The 23,655-nt window shown below is 36.0% G+C and overlaps 1 protein-coding gene across 1 annotated transcript in view; it reads left to right on the forward strand.

Moving 5' to 3' along the window:
• Positions 1 to 113: 113 nt before the first annotated feature.
• The window catches only part of LOC137925456 (non-canonical poly(A) RNA polymerase protein Trf4-1-like), a 37,468-nt gene continuing 13,926 nt past the window's right edge, over positions 114 to 23,655 (forward strand). The window contains exon 1 of the mRNA XM_068768899.1: positions 114 to 580. Within this exon, the coding sequence (XP_068625000.1) occupies positions 243 to 580 (338 nt within the window). The 5' untranslated portion in view covers positions 114 to 242. The remainder of the gene's footprint in view (positions 581 to 23,655) is intronic.

Genomic DNA, 23,655 nt, shown 5'->3' on the forward strand with positions numbered 1-23,655 from the left:
TTTCTAAGCAGTCAATGATCTTATTTTTATTGAGATTATGGCCGCATTGAATCGAAATCTAGAACTTTATTTTGCTAAGATGGCGCCCTCTAGTAAATCAAGTGTCAACTATACGCGTGTCGTCCATGTTCCGAATGTGGTGTGACTTATTTTTGTTTTGTGTTAATTTTCAATATAATAATTATAAATGTGAAATGCTACAGCATGTGTTGTCCCATATAGTGGAAGCTTGCTCCGGCTGAATGGATCCCGCCGTCGCGTGGTACCAGCCCGAGCAGGAAGGACCCGCGAAGCGCCTTTGGCTTCGTATCTGGGAGACTCAAAGTGAAATAGACAAAATGAACTTAAAAAATTTAGAAAACGCTAACCCTAATGTGAATAAAGCCCCGGACTTTATACCAATTAACGATGTTAATGGTGAAAATAGGAACAATAACTACTTTAACCCCGCGCGGAGGAAAGCGAACGATAATCGCGCATCTACGTTTAACCTGAACAAGAACCACGATGCGCTCATCGGTGAATACGGCGGCTGTCCCTGGCGGCTGCCTAATTACAACTATAAGCCCGGTGTTTTAGGGTAAGTAGCTTCTGTGGTGCGGTCCGATGTCAGCACGACCTCGGTGCAGGTGTGCTGGCCGAACGCTCGGCATGCTGGCGGCGCGGGCGGCCGCACTATCATACACGTTGTCCTAACATGATTTTCGCACCTTTTAAGATCATTTATCATTTAAAAGCTATGATGGTTATGATAATAATGCGCATTAATTATTACGTCCACATACACGAAACAAAAGTTATTTACGTTAAAAACTGTGTTTCTATAATTTGATTTTATTAATTGTCCTATAGTGAATGTACCTTACGTATTTTTTCAACTTTTTTGATATATGCATATATATATAGTTATAATTATTGTTGTAACTTAACCTAAATGTTCAGTTGAGTGACCATCGACCCTATTATGGACAGATTCGTAATTACGTTTCTATTCAAGATGATAAAATCTTTTTAAATTATCATTTTCCTGTTATCTGTGTTTAAAAGGTTATGACTTTAATATTTCTACATATATATACCCACATGACTGTCAATACAAAACACATTGCGTTTTTATTTGTAATGAAAAAATTACTCACATGCTAGTCATTACTAAGGTTCCTAACAAAAACACATGTGACATACAAAAATTAATAAAATTTTATTGGAAACTTTAAATCTATAGGAAATAGATAATGTTTGTTTACCCACATGTAATAGAGCATAAAACACTAAATAATGTTCTATACAGTCAATGTTTGTATAGTCCTTGTATATATCACCATCAGGAACCTGAATATCAGATGTTAAAATGAAAATAACTGATATAGCCAGTACAATGGTTACAGTACAAGCTACTTATGTTGCTTGTGTATCATTGGCTGCTTATTTTAACTTTGTGTTTTGTACTATTCAAATATTGCAGTGTAAATAGAATAATAAAGGAATTTTCACTCTCATAATAGCCTGAGTTTTGCAACTATGAGATATTTTCTTTTTAGATATTGGGGCTATTTTTTAATTTAGTTAACTTCTTGAAAATGACAGAGGACACAATGTTGCTAGCTATTTTGTGAGAGCACCCCAATGAACTATTGGAAGGCTCTGTCGGAGGCTACCTATACATTTGAATAATATATATACAGTAATTTTTTTTGTGCCAAAAATACTGCACTTTACTAGAGTTGAATTAAATTAACTCATACTACAATCACTACCTCACCATATTGACATGGATTCCTCCAATCTCGCCATCTTTTAGGAATTATCTGCACAGAAGACTGTCTGTAGTATCTACAGTTAACAGGCTTGTTAAAGAGACCATGACCAATTAAAACTAAAACCCCTTCCACTAGAATTAATAATTGAAATACTATTTTGGAGTAATAAGAATGTATATCCAAATAATTAACACTTTATCACTGTTTGAACCATGATGGCTAACTTATGCTGTCAATTTTTGTATTTATAAATACAGTGACATATTTTTTGTAATCATATCTCGCACATATAAATTATAAGCTGTTTTTTAAGCATAATACTTAGGTAAGATTTAAGCATGTTTGTTTGATTCTTCAAAAGCATACCAATAATTAAGACTGCCTTTTTTTTTCAAACCACCTACTTAGTGTAGACAGGAAAATTTGCTTGCATATTTTACTTTACATTTGTGTCAAAAGATGTCTGAGAAAAAAATTATTTAATTATTGCTCTGGTTTTTAATGTATTAAGAAAATTATATTGTTTTTAACAAAACAGTCAACTCCATGAAGTATATCATATCTCATTGCAGAAAGGGCAAGGTGCATCAGATCAAGTATATTTGACAATGTAATTTTAAAACTAAATAGACTATGTCTCATACGTCTGTGCATATTTGGAATCACCATAGTTATATTCAAGTTGACAGATGCCAATATAGGGAGTTCAATTTTGTTCAAAAATTTGTCTCTTCTAGCATTCCTACTAATAATGTACATAAGTTATATGTTTAAATGATCCTAAATGGATAATAATATAAATAAATACTAAAGGCAAACAAGTCCTGGTTTTAATATACATGTTTTTATATAAGTTCAGTGTACTTGTTTGTTATATCATCCTGTCTATTCAATGCCCAATACATATATTTAAGGTGTTCTTTCCACTGTAATGCTGTGTAGAACACTCCATAGCTCTAAAAGAGTAAATAGTTTTCTCATGTTAAATTATAGCCCTTCTTAAGTCCACTTCACTCATTATTCTGTCTCTGTCCAGAGCTGTGTTTCCCATCATTGGGCCCATGGCCTACAGGGGGCAATTGGAAAGTAGACTTAACACAAGTTTAACCCTTTTGTTTAAATATAAACAAATTTTATGGTACTTAGAGGAGTGTAAGAATTTTTGAGACTAAGGTATAAGGCTAAGGCATGACACTTAAAAGGTTAAAAAATACTGGTCCAGAGCATCTTAATTTAGTATAAATTCTCTCCTGAAACTAGACATTGCAAAATATTATTTAAAAAGAATAGAAAAAGTTGAATATTCATCTGTACTATTTTATAATACACTTGCAGACATACATTGTTCCCTCTTAGCTATGAATAATGAATTGAACAAGATACTTATAAAACAAAGTGTTTATTGTATAGCATTTTGACATACAATGTAGTTTTGTCAATTGTTGCATGAATAAATAAAGCAAGATACATTAATAAAACTGGTGGAACAGGTAGAATGCTATAAGATTTATGCATTTATTTCTCCAAGTAAATAATATTTATTGAAAAAAGTTTAAACAGTAGTATAAAATATGTGTAGTGAAGTTAAATTAAAAAAAAACATATTTATTTTACTTTTGCAAAAATTGAGCAGTGGTAGCTCAGGGGTAGAGGACTGATACTTGCAATCGTAAGTAGTGGGTTCGATTCCTGGGATAATATTTTATAATTCATACTTTGTGTATTAATTATACAAGATCGTTGCTGCTTACAAAGAAGTTATCTCTGCAAAATATACCACACTGTGATCGTCAACAAACCTGTGAAGCGTTGAGATTTTGGTATATTCCCCTATTAATAGCAGGACACCTATGCCATGTAGTGGGCATCTGTGGGCTGAAACGATGACGACAATAAATTTGGGAGAGAAATTGATGTCAGCACTTTTTAGCAATTTTTTCAGGTGTTGATTAGTTATTGGCTAATATTTAAATTAATTCGACAAATAATCGAAGCCAAATATAGTATTTCAAAAACAGCACGTGGCTGGCGAGCCTCTAGTTGGCGCCTCTGTCATTTTCCTTCTTGAAACACTTTATTTATGTACCTGCTTATTGGTTATCTTTGTACCACTGTGGATTGACTTGTAGAGAATGTGTTTGATATAGTAAGTCTTCATTCTCTACTAGTCATCTCAAGGTGTGACAGAAATAACAAGGAGGGAGGGATGTAAATGTCATAAAAATATTTAAATGTATAATGTTATATGGTATACTCTTAGTTATGTTGTATGTATTAAGTAACAATATATATATATATATATATATAGAAATTAATGGTTTGAAGACTAATACCGAGGATAAGTTTATTACAAAGCAGAAACCTTCGGACAGTAAAAGAAGAAGGAGCTAAGTCAGATTTGTGAGAAGCATGAATTAGTAAAAGATTATTTGATGCCCTTACATTCTCATGGTTTGTGTCAAAGAATTGCATATGTGGGGTTAAGTACGACGACGTGCTAGACGTAAGGTAGTGATTATAGGCACGCTAGTACTATCTTCCTGTATTAATGGACCCAAAACGGGTCAAATGACTTAAAGCAGTGTTTGGTGCAAAACTTTGATATGTTAATATGTATATGTGAAGTACCCAATGTAACTCGAATGGCGATATTCAAATCGACGAGCAGAGACGGGATCGTATCGAAGGTTAAAAACGAATCGAATGCAGTTGTTGAGTTTGTTGAAATCTAGATTCAGATCGACAGACAATTTACTTAGTATATAATTACTTATGCAGCAAGTAAACTCGGGAGTATATTGTGGCGTTGCAGTCTCACGCGGCGTGGCCAGCTGCCAATCACCCGGCATTGTAACAATTAAAAAATAATTAACTGGCCAGCCGGCCATATTTAATTTTAGACTAATGCCGACTGCGGCCTAGTCGTTTGCGTGATGGATTAATTATTGGTTTAGCTAAGGAAATATGTCCGCACACACCGACACCTCGATGTCACGTTTTTTTTTTTAAATGGCCTTTTGTACAACTATCGTATAACTATCCTATTGAGGACAGGGACTTTTTTTTTTAGTTTGTTTTCTTATAGCTCTTCTGTTCCGTTCTTTATAATTTCTATTACTCTTCTTCCAATTTTCACACTTTTTTTCACGTTCACACCTCATTTCTCTTCCTTCGCTATACTCTTGTAGTATATCACAGTACAGTTTAAATGTTGGCCTATGTTTTTTCTTTCGTTATCACATTTTCAGATTTTACAGTTTTGTTTAATTTTAGGACACATTATTTCTAATTAACAATTTTTTAACTTGTCCCTATTATTACCAGACCTATGTTGTATTTAAATTATTACCTTTTTTATCATTTTTCTACAATACCTCAAAAAGATATGGCGACACTCTTTGTCTTCTACTATGGAGGTGATAGTACCACTCTCCACTCTTCTTTTTAACTCTAGCTACCAGTCTGTTCTTGCACTTGCAAATACGGGACAGCGAGTGATTACGTGCACCACGGTCTGGTTCACCGCAGGGTCTCAGATGGGACTCTCTTTGACCTTAATTCAGTGAGTCTTTGATCTTCCTATATACTTGTAGACTGAAAAGTAACTCTTTTTTTGGCAACTATTTACGGTATAACAATACAATTACATGTAATGTCTTAATTATCTTGTTATAAATTTAAGTTCGTTAAATATATAACCTTGTAAAAAATCACAGTAAAGTGTGAAGGAATTTTTAAGTGATATAGCTTGAGAATGAATTATTCTGCTACCGCGTAAAAGATATTGTAAAAGTGACCACTTAAATAAAAATTAGAATGATAGATTGTGGGCTCTTTTCGAATTAGGAAGCGTTGAATTATATCTTGTAGGTTAAGTTTGATCCGATTCTAGTTTGTATTACGGGGATCGTCCAATCAACCAATAGTACGTAAAACATTAATCCCTAGCGCTGTCTCGCTCGCACAGTACTTAACCCTTTCACGACCACGGGGACGCCGGTGTCCCAAGCAAAAATCATGGATTAATTAAATATTTACGTAACCATTGTAAATTATTTTTTTGTTTTAATATTTCGGAAAGTACCTTTTTATTATTTTTTACTAGCAATATAGGATAACTAACACCGTTTGTTGTTTATCGTCATCGGAACGTTAGAGTTCTTTTGGCGCGAATGATCTGCTGTTTGGAATAAATAATTGATATTGTAAAAGTGCTTTTCAAGTTTCTACAGTGTTAAATTATCATTACATGGTAAGTAAATTGTTATTCTAAATATTCAGTAGTAATGTATTTATGTTGTATTCTGTGATAAATCGTTATAAAGATTATGGGACACGGATGTCCCTGTCGGCGTAAAGGGATACTTTTTATACGGAATTTCTTAACTTTTGGCCTGGTGATATACCAAAATGCTATCATTTTCTTATTCATATTTTTCTCAGAATATGTTTCGTAAGGGACGTGGAGTTTTTGAACTTCGAAAAAATAAAATTCTTCAAATTTTTGTGGGCGACAATAGCAATGAGGAAGATGACTTAGTGCTTGATGACGAAGACCAAAGACTTCTAGTACAGGATGATGACCAAGGGGTATTTGATGTCGAGGTTGAGGAGACGACGACTTTTCAACGGCAAGAATCACCTGAACCTTCAACGTCTCAAAAAAACAATCCATCTAATCATTAACCAATCATCTAACGACAGGAATTGTTTCGCCGAGTACCACAAATAACTTGCCCTATTATATTTATATTATTCATAAACAAGTAAAAAAAAGTACACTAAGTAACAAATGTACATTATTTACAACAAAACAGACTTACCAACAAGTAAACCAAAATTTTGAGTTTAAGTAGAAAGTAACCCTTAGCGACCATAGGGACATATTTGTCCCATAAATTTCCAAAAAAAATGTAAAACTTTTTTGAATTTTTAGTATAAATTATGTTTTTAGGATGCCTATTAATTCATTACATCTAGCTAAATTAATTAAATAAGGTTCCGTAACCTTATGGTCCTGAAAGGGTTAACGCATGCACACCTATGCCGGTTCAATCACTCACTAGTTGTACTACGCAAAATGTATATATATAGCGGCAAAATAAAGAAGCCGAATTCAACATCGACACGATCAGGTGAGATCAGTGATCGTCTTCGTTGCTTCAATTTCCATCGGAATTTCAAATGTAGGTTCTGAAACAAGAATCCTTAACTTTTTAGTATAGTTATTAACACATATCAAACGAAGCCGTAAAAGCCTTAAGGCTAACAGCAATAACACCACGAAACAATAAGTATAGAATAGAAGCGAAATGAAACAATAGAAGCAAAAAACAAAGAAGCGCAGGAACAAGCCAGAAGAAAATCAAGAACCAAATCGACTAGCAGTATTAAATATAGTGTTTCATATACGTTCGACGAACTTTTACTCAACTACCTATCTCCTAAAGTATCAAATCGATCTCTTCTGGCATTGTTCTCATTACGTACATAAGTGGTCATTAAATGATCTTATGTGGAAAAATAACATCGACGGGTGCCTGGAACAAAACCGCAATCGTCATAGTGATATTTTCTCATTAAGTAATTTTCGTAAACTAGTCGGGAATACACCCTGTGAATTTTTTTAACACATTTAATATTACAGTAACCGGCGATATATATTGCACATCGACCTTTGGAAAGAGACAATCGGCTAATTTCGGCTTCGTAAGCGTGATTTCTCGTTTGCACGAAATACAGCGATTGACGAAGCATCACATACGTAGTGCGGGACAGAGATAGTGCTCTACGAAGCCGAAGTTAGCCGATTGCCTCTTTCCAAAGGTCTATGTGCAATATTTATTGCCGGGTACTGTACCTTGTTAATCTAGGTTCGTTGTTGACATTTTGTTTATCAGAATAATACCACTATGGCGAAAGAAGCCGAAGAAGAAAAGAAATTTGAAAAAAATTATTTTCGCGATTGCGGTTTTGTGCATAACAAATTGATATAAATAAATATCAGCAAGTCATTGTGAACTGTTCGGTTTGTAATGATATATGCACTGCGGCAACTTCACACACTAATTCTGATGGGTTTAACCACTTCGGTACGAGCGTCGACTATAGTCGACGTCCATAGCTGAATGCTCATAGCGCACCCTTACCTGCTGCAACACTGAGCTCGTTTTGCTCTTTAACACACTTGTCATGATAGTGTTTTACATTACAAGCTGATACACATTACGTTCATATAATGTTATTATAATGAGCTTTAATTGTAGAGATAGGTTAATATTTCTTGGTTGACGACTAAAGTCGACGTTCCGCCGTGCGCGTACATACTACGGACGTCGACTATACTCGACAAAATTATAAAGACCTCACGGCATCGGTAGGGCTTCCTACTAGGACGATCGGGGACAGTTAACACGTTCCGTGCCGAGGCGTATACTACCCACATTTTAAAAATTTAAAAAAGTCTTTTAAGACGTATGTTTTACACTATTTCAATACTACAAAGCTGTAATTAGCGGGAAGAAGTTATATATTTTAATATGCATTACGTACGCGCATACCTGATGTGAAGTTATCTATATTCGAGCCTACAATTTATTTGTTTAAGGATCCTTTGTTTTTCAATGAGCACTTCAAATGATCTGAACGGAAAGTGCAACGGCGGGGGTCGTATACGCCCCAAGTGACATGGAATGTTTTAAACTCGTGGAGATTCGCTGAATGCATGCAGCGCAAGACCAATTTTTTGGAAATTCTTACATTGGGCGTCTATGAATATGTTCTTTTAAATTGTTTTATTGTTGTGAAAAATAAATGTCTTGTTCAACCTAATCGATTTTGTATCTTCCCCTAACCCCATTATATACATGTTAAGATCGTGTAGCGCTGTTTCATATTACGCTCTACTTTAATGAGTTATCTTACGCGTTATACGGGGTCACTTTACGCTGTTCATTTTACTCTGCGTTTGTTAGTTCGGAGCTGGTAATGGTGACTTGGAGTGTAGTGTGTGATATCAAATCGTGAACATTTTTATACCGCGTAGGTCTGGACGACGACATGACAGTCCACTACGTTTCATAGGTTGTCCAGTATTTTATTATTATTTAGAGTCCTCTTTAATGTTATATTCATTAATTTATGTAAAGGTATAAGCTAACATATTTATGGCCAAGGCTATGTACGTCAACAATAGGCAAACATATTTATATCTGTGCGTGGAATTTTATACGAAATTGCGTGACTATTTAAAATAAATAAATATATTATCATTATTTAGTTTTCACTCGATTTTGTCGTAAATAACACTTGCAGGAATGGGGCAAATCACAGACAGGTGTGAAGTAATAATCGAATGCTTTTTTTTTAGTTTTTTCTATGGCCCGCGCTATTGGGAGCCTCTCGTACCCTCTATCTGGTGTGGGACAGGGACTAGCTTACATTTTTTTATTTTATTTCTCTTCATTCGTACATCATATTATCTTTCGTTCGTTTCATTCTTACCACAATTCTTCTGTCTTTCCATTTCGCTCTGTATCGCCTTTCATTCATTCCTCATTACTTTTTACATTTTATTTTAATATATTATTATTCTATATCACCTTTTTTAATTTTATCACTTTATTTTGTGTTATCTTAGTTAATTAATATAAACTATGCTTATTATTTTTCTTCTTTGTTTTTTTCTTCTCTAATCAGGGTGGCTATTGATATAATCGAATGCTTAGCCGTGGATACAGGCCACCAACTAAATAAAAAGTGTGCATCCAGGAGTCGTAACTGGACCTAGTGGATCTATTCACGTGTGACGAAGTTACGGATGTCATCCGGAACTCACACGCGCGTTGTGACGTCATACAATTTTTGGATAAAATCTGATATTGACACCGCTCTCTTTAACTTTTTTATGAGCCCACCTATGGTCTAAGGTTCTAGGTGGGTGGGCCACTAAAGAGGATACCGACCTCCTTTATTAGACTTTAAAAATACCAGATTTTCGCATAATTATTGTTCTGGCAATCGTACCGTATGCCGGACAATATTCTACGGAGAATAAATGTCAGAGGGTATGCCACATTTGGTAGGTTGTATATCGTCAGTACGGGCCTGTCCACGTACCAAAGTCTAGTATCGGAATTACTACGCGTCTGTCTTAATCAAATCTGTGTACAAAGGGTTGTTAGATGTATGTGTAAAATCTTTAAAAGCAGTTAACGTTTAGCTCATTTGTCAGCAAAGTATTAAAACACTTACAATCAATCATCATGTATAAAGTGATCATTCTGAAATATATACCTAACTATATAACTACGAGTAATAGACCTTTAACTTCTGGCTAGTACAGTCTTTATATTTAAAATTAATTTCTTATAATATAATTCGAAATTTAAAAATATGTTTCCTTATATATTATTCCTTCCTTTGTGAAACAATTGATTTTTGGATGAGGTGTACAATACATTAGTTGACAGCTAAACATACAAACATTTAAAGCTTTTACATTTAAAATCAACCACCCTGTATAGTAGAAAGTATATCATGATATACACTAAATTGGAACTGTTGTCTTGTTGTATAATTTATTTATTTTAACCGAAGCAGGATTTCAAAACGATTGTAATTTGTAAAACTATTATTAAATTAGAGTGTATGCTTATTTTTTATTTATAGTCGCCATACACCTCTCCATTCATTCACCATCGCGCGTTTATATTTAAAATATTGTGTGAGATAATTTTTCTCGTTTGTGAAAGTAATTATAAATGGAATAAAAGGAAATAGAGATGAGTGCAGGCGGGCGGCGCGAGCTCACGTAGGTAAAGACATCTCCACACAACTACACAACCGCGCGTTTTGTGCTCAAATGAAAATTCTATTTTTTTTGTACCCAGATTTAACTTTACATGAAATATATAATCTATTTGACTTATTGCCGGTTATGGCGCGGTATATTTTGGAAATTATCTCAAAACGGACCTTGGAAGGCTGTTTACTTATTATGGAAACTTACCAGTGTACCTTAAATGAAAAATTTTGTGCTCGTGTGACATTTTTTCTTTATTTGTTTTATAAATAAATTGAATATATGTATATATATGCGGGAATATTTAAGTTTATAATTCATTATTTTATAATAAATTAGTTACATTTATTTTTATGAGAGTGGTATCTCTACGACTGTCAAAAAACGATGTACGTCAGGTGAGGTGTATGCGCGATGTAACGAAGGACAGATGTCATGTTATTTGTAAGAAGATTTTCTTCTTGCAGCATTTTCCGTTGTTAAAGATTGTGTTGTGCCTCATTCCCACATTTACGAGAAAAATCGAAGACGAACCAAAACACGTCCAAGCAAAGCAGCTGTCAACAATTAACTGAACATTCAAAATGGCCGAACTGGTCAGCATAAGTGAGAGACATATGTACCAACATAACGCCACAAAAAAAAATCGAAATTCGAATATACGTAACCCACGAAAATTCAAAATTCGCGATGCTTTTTGAACACACCTCGTATATAGGCGTTGAAAACAGATTGCGATAGTTTAACGTAATATAACATTAATTACAAATTTAGTATTGGTCATCTGAATTGACACATCGCACATGTACTGACGGATTTCGGGGCGTAAGATTCTTAAGACCCGGTGTGGGTAAGCCCCCTTAATAGGACCAACGACAGCTAAGACCCCGTGAAGTCGCTACAGAGCATGACTCGGTAATTGTGTCGATTTTTGGGGAGGTCTATGGTTGACATGATGAATCGAATTAGATATAATTTTCATAAGGGTCCAAAACTGTTCTGGAAGTTCGCACGTATGAATCGCGAGTGTGTGAAAACACCTTTACTCGGCGGTCCAGGACAATGCGCTGTATAGTTTTACTGGAGTCTATACAAAACTAAAGCGCCGCGAAACGACGGGACTTCTCTTCTACCTCACCCACCCCGGTTATATACTTACAACGCGCACGTTCTCTCTGTTCAATCCCATTACGTGATGACTTTATAATTCATCTTCATTTCAGCCGCAAAACATAACTGACTGACATAGGTCTCTCCAATAGATAACCAATACGACCTGTTACAAGCGGCCTGTATCAACATTTTTCTGACGACCTTTTAACCCTTAAATGTATATTATTGTCAAATCTCTGATACTCAATCCAAGACGGTTTTTAGTATTAAATTGATTTTTTGATTGCAGACGTATAAAATAGACACTTTATTAACCTTTTCACTGCAATTCTACTACGACTTTACAAAGTCATGTAAGAACGCAAATCTGCGGGACATATTTTGAGTTAATGTTGTCAAAATAAAACACTTTCATTGTAGACAAATATCGATCAAATTTAATAATTATCTTCTCCGCTCCGCCGCAACGGACTCCAGGCCTCCCATCGGCAATATTGCATGTAATGTCCGATCCGAGGGAGCTTTTCAGGTTTAGGTTAAGTGCTTTTCACGTTCTGATTTCTCGCGCCCGCGGAATATATATATATACACATATAAATATATAACATTCATAGACACAGTGACGGGCAAGGAATAAAAATAATCTGTGTACTCCTTGTTATCGTGTTCAAAAGTTGAATAAATCGTCGTCACAAGGTATACGTATGTACAATAAAATTCCGTAATCAATTTCAGATCTACCACTGGAGAGATACGTAAAACCAATAATAACAAAAATAATATTGAGGAAAGTATATCATTCTATCCAAGAATACTATACTGATGTTAGTACAAGGAATTGAATGTCTCACTCAGGAAGCTAATTATTGACTACTGTTGAGTTCCTCGCCGGCTCTTCTCAGCAAAACTGCCTTCTGAGACGGTAATAGGTTCCTGTAGGACAACAACGCCGACATTTTATATTGATTGACGATTAGGAAGTTCTTGTAATGCCCTTTCGAATACGAAATTTTTAAATTTGATTATTTATTTTGATTTAACAAGCTTCCACAGCTATAAATGCCAGTGTAGATACAGAACGAAAAAAAAAACAAATTTAATTAATATTGTAGGTAGACAATAATCCTAACTGAACGCGAGCGTATTAAATTAGGAACGTAAACAATTGATATTTACGACACAGGTTGTCCATGACGTCATAGGCGAACGCCCAAGAGCGCGTCGGCATTCTCCGTCATTTTCCGAGTGGGATTTCCGTATTGATATTATTTAGACCAGAGTTCCTCAAACTTTTTTGTGTCGTAGACCCCTTGCCATATTTTTCCGTGTTGGGTAGACCCCCTACTTATCAGATATTGATTTCCTGTAAATTTCTAACTGTAGTGAAGTTTAGTAGTGTTAACCCTTAACTATGGACGTCATTTTTTTGTCACACTACCATGGACGCGCGGTCTCTCGGACCGCTATGTTCTGAAGTCCAAATATTACGTAAATATTAATTTTATTTGTACACTTTTGTATTTTTTGTTTCTTATGTATATTAAAATTAAATAATTTCCATGCTTTTAATCAATCTTTCTTTATTTGTAAATAAAATAAAGCATAATAACAATTAAAGACACTTTTTGGCATACATTTACTAGAGATCAATTGTAGGACGAAAAACTCGAACGAATTAAACTTTTTAGAAGAAATAACAATCAAAACTAAAAATCTAAGGTATAACCTAAAATAAAAACGAAAAAAATTCTTCTCAAATTCAAATAAAAAAATTTTGACATTGGTCCAATTGTTTAAAATTATTGGCAGTCCTTGCACAAGGGTTTGGAACATTGTAAACATATGACCTGCCAACAATCTATACAAGTGTAATTGGACTTTCTCTTTGGTTTTGGTGGACAAAGACGACATGTTTTTCGTTTTAATGAATCACTCTCCTGGCTAGGGGGTTCATCTAGGAGCATATCTGCGCCTAAAACTCGCCTCATTTTCATTTTCGATTCGTTTGATATATTTGATTTTATTGCTCGTCTCCTTTTATTATTCGTTCTGCGTGCATATATGACTAAAGATCGTGCCATTTTTTTAGGAATACTCCTCTTTTTATTTTTTTGCTCTGATGCTCATTGTGTAGTACATGAGCATTTATACCACACAAGTCAAGAATGCGATATAAAATGATCAAAGGCCATCTTCTAGTTCAATATTCTTTGATATTTTGAAAGAAAATAACATAAAACAATCAAATTAAACAAAGTCACCGTTTATATTATTTACGCAGGAAACGTGGACGTGCGGTCCGACAGACCGCGGTTAAAGTTTAAAGTAAAATAACTCACCTAATTTGTGGCCGCCGACACAATCTCTTATCTCGTCATACGTTTGGGCGCTAAAACTGAAGCTACTGAGAGCATTAAACGCGGAGAGCAATGGGAAAGGGGTAAACACAAAAATTACAAACTGCAAGCGGTCTGTGAGACCGCGCGTCCACAGTTAAAGGTTAAAAACTTAAAGTAAAAACACATGTTAATTTACACATTTATTAAGTTTTTACAAGTTAAAAAAGTATTGCGACCACAAAGCGAATACCAACATCCTACAACTTACACAATTTTATAAACATATATAATAATTTTTTTACCTCATAGTTACTTTTATAAATAAGGTAAATGTTTTGATATTATTAGATAGTATGATGTAAGTAAATAGGTACTATCAGTGTATGTGTTGAGATCCACTATCGTGGACCCCTATTTTTATTTCATGGTCCCCCAAATTTTTTTTTCGCTGACGTAGACCCTTTGCAGGTTGTCATAGACCCCTAGAGGTCGATATAGACCACTTTGGGAATCACTGGTTTAGTCTGTCGCGTTATATCAGCTTCGTGTGATTTGTTCGAATAAACTCACAAACGTTTATTTAATCCCATGAGTCTCAAGCAGCGCGATCGCGCTGTCTAGATTTTATGTCGAGAAATCCCAGCACATTTGGAGCACTGCGGACGCAGTTCCTCTTGTAGTAAATACTATATTTTACAATAGATAGAATCGTATTATAAAAATATTAATACATAACAAAATAAAGTTTAATTTTTGTTGTTACCTTTTAAGAAAAAAATATCGGAAAAACTTGAAATTTAATTAACAAAGAATTTAAATATAGGGTAATAATAATCATTTGTAGCATTGGTGTTTATCAAAATATTTAATGGAATCAGACGTTACCTCGCGGAAGTCCATCCTAAGTAAGAAAAGGACCAATATTTAGCCACTTCCCCACATGCAGTGGTAGTCGTGCAACAAAGTGCACCGCCCGCCAGCCCGCTGATAAATGCGTATGCGGCAAACAATGCGAATCACACAACCGCCACCGCCAAATTACTCAACACATGTTTCACCTCTCCACGGGGCATCTTCAGGCGTTATGTTACACCGATTAGTGCCAAACACAGAGTCTTAGAGTTTATCAAAATACACTGGATAAATTTATTTTCTACGTCGCGCGCCAACACTATGCCGTCCGACGACACCATAGTGGTGATTTCATGATTTTTTTTATTCAAGGCGTGCGATTCGTGGATAAAACACTAAGTACCTGCTTCTGAGCAAACCGTCAAGTCAGGTGATCCGAATTAGCGCTGCCGGCGCCAAGCGAATACATTTTTACGAATCGTGCAGATGGCATAGTGTTAACTGCGATACACATACTTGCTGTTTCTCGATAATAAATCAAATAAGCGCTACCGCGCTTCGTGTGTATATTCGTAGATATATAGGGGAAACGCGATAGCGCTGCTTGGGATTTTTCTAGTTATTTTTCAATACCATTTAGGACTCAAACAGTTATTAAGTTAGGTATCCATGACGTAGACGTCTTATTAGAAGCTATATGATTGTTCACCGGGCTCCGAAGGGGAAGCTTTGTACGAAGGTGACTCAACGTGAACTGTTGCGGCGACAACGCGATGTCAAACGATGTGCCATTCGATACGCCGTGCGCCCAGCGTCATTTTTTCCAATTCAACAATTCTTTATTTGAGATACGGTGGATTACATTTATTATAAACGTCATGTTTAGATAAAATGCCTCAAACCTACGACTATGTATTTTTTTATATAGAATATTAAATATTTAATGTACAATAAAAAAAAATTAAAAAGTCATTTTCAAGGCGCCATATTCATAAAGTATTTTACAGTGGACAATCTAGCAATGGAATGTTTCTGAACGTTTTCTGGAACCCTATTGTAATAGTCTGAACTCTATGAAGTCGGGAATTTTAGAAGAAAATAAAAATAATACGAATTATTCCCGCGAGTGTATAAAGTCGTGTAATTTCGTCAATACTAATATTACTTATGAAATAAACTTGCGGCTTAATTCAAAGGTGTTTTATTTCAGTTAGGATAGAGACCCTATACTCTTAGAGAGGCTTCTGTCGCGCCTGAGACGGCGGCGGCCTTCGGGCGTACACGCACACCGCCACAGCAGCTGCTAATCTTGCACCGCTCAGGTGATTAGATTAAACCGAAACGCGGCCGCGAAATGCTTTATCAGCTCCGTGAATTGTTTGTTACATCGGAGCGAAATGTGCCACTGTGTTATTTTGGTGGCCTCCCTCACTTTTATCTCTTAGATAACTTTATACTGAGATTACTTGGCGACATAGCAACTGTGGTTTGGTGTACAGCCTTCATCACATCGCGGGACTTTCCACTATCGCCACCTATGGCTATAATATCAGCCTATGGCTAATTCTGTTGCATGCGCCCTTACATAATCAGAGTTCCCCAAACTTTTTTGTGTCGTAGACCCCTTACCTGATATTGATTTCCTGTAAATTTCTAACTGTATTGAAGTTTAGTGTTAAAAACTTGAAGTAAAACTACATGTTAATTTATACATTTATAAATTGAATTTAAATTAAAACTACTCAAAATAAAATTTTGTATCTGTTATGTAAAATATACGTAACATTAAATAAACGTAAAATAAACTAATAATAACATAAGAAATAAGTCAACATTTTTAGTGAGAAGGATGAACCTGATGTTTTGATAATAAGCTCTCAACATTTGGCGTCAATTTTGTTAGGGTTAATCTTAAATCTCCTCGGCTAATGATGTCCAGTCTGTTTCTTTTTTTCGTTAGTAGATTGGTAACAGCGCTGAACCCCCTTTCCACTAGGTTTTTACAAGTTCAAAATGTCCGACCACAAAGCGAATACCAAAATCCTACAACTTACACAATTTTATAAACATATATAATAATTTTTTTATTTCATAGGTACTTTTATAAATAATGTAAATGTTTTGATATTATAAGATAGTATGATGTAAGTAAATAGGTACTATCAGTGTATGTGTTGAGATCCACTATCGTGGACCCCCATTTTCATTTCATGGACCCCTAAATTTTTTTTCGCTGACGTAGACCCCTTGCAGGTTGTCATAGACCAGGGGTCTCATAGACTAGGGGTCGATATAGACCACTTTGAGAATCACTGACTTAAATAATTACCAACAACAATTCCAGGATCATGTTCTAAGAAAAGTGAAATAAATGTTTCGATCTTATCTTGCCTGAGGGTTGTGGTGCTTTTAGCCTAACGTGGATAAATATTTAAAGGTTCAATAAATGAATTTGACAAAATAAAATTATAATAAAGCTTTTTGCATTAAAAGGACCAATGTGAGACGTCATGAATCCTCTGGTTCCCGCAGCAATATTACATACAGGGATGTGACGAATTGCCATTCTCACGGCTTGTAATGGTGCCGCCTACTTCCGTGTCGTTTTAAATACATCATACAATTCGGGAGCGGCAGGATGCGCCGGATCGGATTGCTAAACGTCAAAACCGAGGTCTCTTGGGGCCCTTGCGTTGTGCAAACTGAGACCTCAGCGTCGTGTCAATCCGGTATAAGGTCTATAGTAACGGTCGAAGCTTATCTCCCTGTGGTACGTTGCTATGTATCCCCTTTGTTACTGTATTATTAATGGAATATATATATTTTTACAAATCTGTTACATTGCCTTTTATTTTCTTTAAGATTTTACGTTGTCGTTTTGCAAACTGAGGTATAGATGTACATACGTACGTTGATATTGATTATTTACACCGATCTTCTATTCAAAATAAAGTAAAGAATCTAATAATCCATTAATATGATTAATGAATTATAAAATTTAATCATCATTAATATGAAAAATACCATATAGCTTGAAGAACATATGGCCATTGGAATCTTAGGTACTGCACCAAGGATTACGGTACTATTGGATATCTCCGGAAGGCTATACAGTAGTCTGTAGAGATATATTATCAAAATGTAAGGTGTTTAGGCCAATAACTGTTTAAACTGGAAAGTAGACTTTTAAATATTTAAAAATCGAGTAGTACGGACCAAATTGCGTATTCAAAACGTTATCTCTCGTTAGTTTCCGAGTGTAAGAACCAGTTCGACTCGCACCACCCGCTCGCCCGAAAGCGACCTTGAACTTTGCGTGTGTCGCCAATCGAATGACCTACAGAGTAGTTCAGCCTTGTCCAAGTACCGTAGCTTTTTGGATTGGCAGGCGCAAATTTATAACAAAAAATAACTCGACTTTTAAGGTAAATGACAATAAAATCTAATATATAAAATTCTCGTGTCACGGTGTTCGAACTTGAACTCCTCTGAAACGCCTCGACCGATTTTTACCAAATTTTATATGCGTATTCAGTAGGTATGAGAATCGGCTACTATCTATTTTCCATACTCCTAAGTGATAAGGGTGGTCCAACCCTAATTTTTTTTTAAACAAATTTGTTGGTTTTTATTTTATTATGATACAGCATACCAAAATACATACAACCCTAAATTTTCACCCCTCTACGATTAACCCTTATTTTTTATTTGTTAATTAAAAACTTTAATTTTTTTTGCAAAACAACGTTTGCGGGATCAGCTAGTATCTATACGAGTATATAGGGATTGGTTGCAAGTGTAAAAGCTTTCAATGAGTGAATTTATATTATAAATTACCATTATATTAATTATTAAGCAATTTGACAACATTGTCAATCTGTAGTATATATTCTAGAAAATATAGGAAGTTTACATAAGTGTCAGTATGGCGATCGGTCAGAGTGGCAAGTTGTAGTGGCAGGTGGTAGGGTCACGTCGCTCGTAGAACAGATGTTTAGGTCAACAGAGTTATTGAGGTTTTTAAGTGGAGAATGCAGACCGCGAACCGTAGTTTAGGTCAAGATTTTCATCCACAATGTGGAAAACGATCGTGTTACCTTGATCATATTGATCTTTGTCTCCGAGATCAATGTCTGGTGGTGAAATGACGAAGGTTCGAAATTGGTTTGTAGAAAAGAACTTATAACCAAATTTGCTTCAAAAATTTTTCTTTTTAAATTGACACGGTATGCTTTACAGCCCATCGGTGAGACTAGAGTGCCATTTTATTCGGGTCAAACCGAAATCGAGAATTAAATTATTTTTATTAATTCAGATTTACATTTTAGAGTACATAAAATGCGAACCTTTTTTAGCCGATGTATGCACATTGCAAAGCACATACCTTCTCCAAAGATCATCACGATGACCGGTCCTGCGCTGCCCGCATTCATCTACTTCTCGTGACCTTCGCTATGTTGTCGGTCCACCCAATGGAGGATATATATATATATATATTAATCTTTAATTAACACGTTAGCTGCCATAGAAGAAATATATATTTTTTTAGAAAAACTTTTTAATGATATTTGGTGTGGAATGTTAAGATATGAAAATATATCTAACTTAAAGTGAAATCGGTTCGATAGTTTTCAAAATATTTTCAAAAAACCTGACGAGGTCACCGGTGACCTACGTGGCGCTGTGAAGCGAAAATATGTAAAAACGTTACGAAGGCGCCGGAGTGACCGCAACTCCGGTCACCCTCTCCTGGCTGCATATTCGTCGCCATTAAGAAAAACAGTTAAATTATAAAACATTAGGAATCGAAGTTATTTTAAATACAGCTGTTGTAAATGAATGGATTATGTACACTGAAAATAAAAAAGTTAGAGAAAGTATAGTAGGGTATAGAAGGCAGTTAATAGAGTTTCTGGTAGATTCAGGAATGGATAGTGAAAAACCCAAAAATACTGAAAGACCAAAACGGCTGAAGCACCAGTTGAAAAAGCGAGAGGGCAATGTTAGAAACACAAGACGTTTCTGTTCAGTATGCTACAAACATACTGCAAATAATGCCCAAACGAACCATATTTTTGTTTGGCGTGTTTCAATCAATCTCATCGTTATTTTTAAGTTTTTAATTAGACATGTTAATGTTATTTTTGATTGATACTTTTGGATAATTATTGCGCTGTGATTTTTATACTAAAGTTGTTTTATTTTTCCTTCAACAAACTTTTTGAACCCTTATGGTTCTCATATATGTAGGTGTAGAACATTTGAGATTGAAATAGCATATTTCTATTATGTTATTCTTAATCCAAGCTAAGGCTATTCCTATGCTAAATTTGATTAAAAATACAAACAAAGAGCACAAACAACTTGCTCTTCACTTATCACAAACTGTTATGTTTATAATTTAAGAAAAAAAAATCGAAAAACGTAGGTAGGCAGGAACCACGCCAAAGAAGTATTCTACAGCGCCACTCCGGCCACTTCAGTACAGAAAATGTATCAAAAACGCATCCTCCGGCGTACAAATTCGTTCCAAAAACAGGTTTGCCTTGCGGTCACCGGTGACCGTAATGGCGCGTAGATGTAGGTAGGGGTCCGGTCACCGGTGACCGGAGTGGCAGCTAACGTGTTAATACAATTTAAAGGTATCCTAAAAGTATTACAAATTACTCAAAATATATTTATTGTTATCATATAAATATGAGTACAGAATATTTCTACCATATTGAAATATTAAAAATTAAACCCAATTATTTTACTTATGTTAATAATTAATAATAATTTGGTAAATAATTTATAATAAAATATCAGTCTTTCGTCATATCCAAATAATTATTCCAGACGCTGGCTAATTAATACTAATTGGGCTTTGATTTTCCCGATAATATGTCCCCCATATATATATATATATATATATATATATATATATATATGGGGGACCAGAAAGTAATGTCGCTTTCTTAAGTTAAATTTACACGTCTACACTTCTAACTAGTTTTTATTTCTAATCAAAAATTAATTCACCTTGGTTACCAACAAACTTTTGCCATCTAGTATACAAAATCAATGCCGGAGCGGTAACGAATCAATCGATTTTTCTTTGACATACGTCGACAGAAACAAATTTTCTTTCCGGTCCCTCTAATATATTGGGAGTTAATGTAAAAATATTAACTAATGACTGCGGTCAAGTTTTAGCGATATAGCAATAAGTTTAAAAGTTTTCTTGGATTCTAAAACAACGTTGTTAAGTTGGGCAACAGGGTCACGCGGCTCACTTTTGCCTCGTGTTTGATAGTTGCAATAGGCTTGTGGGAAACTTCCGATGAAACCCTATACGCGTTTCATATGTGACCCTCAATGTTTAAATGGTTCAATGAGCGATTGCTCACCGGTAAACTGTTTAAAAAAAAACTATACCGTTTGGCTTTAACCTTTTAAGTGCCATGAGGACCGCCGGCTACCTCACGATACCCAACAATAGGTGCCGTGAGGGCCGCCGGCTACCTCACAATTTTTCATCTGTACATCTAAGGAATATTATTTTTTTCCGATTCTCCGGTAATTATTAGCTTCATTAGGCACCTTGCAACTGGATCACGGGATGGTATACGATTTGCAGCATGTTTTAGAAGCGGTTACCATGGGTGCCAATGAGACCGCAGGTGGCCTCACTTTTTATAGAAAATTTACATTAGAATATGTATATAGAAACCTTTCTTTGTATTGAATTTACAATTTATTCATATTTCAAAGCTGGCTTTGAAAACCTATCGTGCTTTCTGTTTTACAAAAACGTGACCCGCCGGCGACCTCATGGCACACCGAGTACTCTGTTGCCTTTAAGTGCCATGAATGCGGTCTCAGTACATAATGATATACATAATGTGTTATATTCATTCATAGAATGTAAAGATCCCAAATTTTCACATAAGGAAAGCCTACACTTGATATTTCCATTTGGCACCTGGGGAAGTCATGGCTAAAACAGCTTGGCAGTCAGAAGGTTAACAAAACGTTTGCCAATATCTGATATTGATTTTAGTGATTAGTTCTCTAACAAACTTTAGCCGCTTAAAATATGCTGTCACGATTCTTTTTGAAATATATCAGGAGAATGTTTTCGTTTATTATCTCAAAGTCAGCAGATATAGTTTGGACAGGGGCGCACGCGGGCGGCGCACGCGGCGGTGAGCGGCAAGGCCGTCGCGGTGCGACCGGTTGCAACTTTCATAAGCGCCGCCGGCGCTCTCGGAGCAGTTATCAGAGCTTGTGATATCGCAACACTTGCGTGACGGAATGCAAACAAGCACCGTTTACGTGAGCCCGCCTAATATTGACGTCTTCCGGTTCGTGAAGGCCGCAGTTAAATACGCTTACGTGACTTATCCTATTGGTCACGTAGTCGTCAAAATAGCGTGTTACATTTGTCGGAAATAGCTTAAACATGGCCCAACATAAATACACGGTGATTGGTTTTAGGTTTAAAAGCTAAGAGTGGATGTATAGGTCATTTGTCAGCAAAAAAAGGCTTTCACAGTGACCTCGAGCTACCAACCATCGCAGATTATTTTCGCGAAACATTGTCACTTTATTTAGATGAGGCCATACATTCGAAGCCGCTGGTAGTTAACGCGGCTGGCAACGAACCCAACCCGAGTTCGTCATATGTTCATATCGCCCGCGGCAAGCCTTACGGAGCGCGAACGACAAACGAATCGGTTTTAAATCGTGCCGCCCTCGTGTCCGTACGCGATGCAGCACCGCACGCGCCGGCGACTCAAACAGTTCCTCTCCTAGCTAAAATGTCTTCGGAGGAAAGGATCACACTTTTCTCCGAAAACCGAATAGATATAGTCAATGTAATACGTCAGGCGACGCATCTGACGTTGATTTTATTTTTCGTTTATTACCTCACGGATTTAGGATGAGTCCGAAACTCAGGGCTCGCTGATCAAGAAAGAAGCTGTAAAAGCCAAAATGGCTAACAGCGTCCAGCACCAATCCTATACAGCCAAATCTTTTTATTTTTACATCTTTCACTCCGTATAAACTGATCACTTTGTAAAGCTAGTGGAATGCGACAAGCCAATAACTTCTAGCAGTGCAGTCCTCAAGGACAGAATAAACAATTAAATTTAATATGTATACCTGCTGAATTTCTTTCATGTATTCTTAGCGAGTTTGAAGCATTTAAGGTCAACAAGAAAGGTAATCCATAGTAAGTAAATAAAGAATAATTGAATTTGTATCGGTGGCTGTTTACGATGTATGTTAAGATTTTTAAATATTCATTTAGGAAGCGGCGGGAGGGTAGGAAACGGCGCGCCTCCCGGTACTCCCACGCGACGGGAGGGCCGGGCGGTCTCGGGGCCGCGAGACGGCGCGTAGATATTGGGTCAATATGCCGGGTCGGCTGCCACGTGCGGCAGGTCCTTGACCCCGCCGCGCCTCCGCTGCACCCCCCCGCCCCCCTTGTCTCGCGAAGGCTTCTTCTTGTCTAGACATTGATCATGTCCAGGGTCGGATTTACAAAGCCGACCATGGGCCCAATATGGGTATTTCGCCGCCCCATTCAAAACTATTCAGAAATTAATATTTTTTCTCAACTTAAAACTATTTATCCTATAAACATAAAAGTCTAGGTCTGGAGTTACGCCCTAACTTAGGTGAAAAATTTGCCGCCCCAGATCCGTGCCATGTGCCCTCAGTTATTTAGTTAGATATTTTTGTGTGTGTGATCTCGGAGAAGAAACAGGAGAAACACGCGCTGTTATAAATCTGTATATTT

This window comes from Battus philenor, unplaced genomic scaffold (assembly GCF_028537555.1).
Source record: "Battus philenor isolate CCGP_79_NKW_IND1 unplaced genomic scaffold, ilBatPhil1.0.hap1 SCAF_27, whole genome shotgun sequence".
NCBI classification, from domain to species: domain Eukaryota; kingdom Metazoa; phylum Arthropoda; class Insecta; order Lepidoptera; family Papilionidae; genus Battus; species Battus philenor.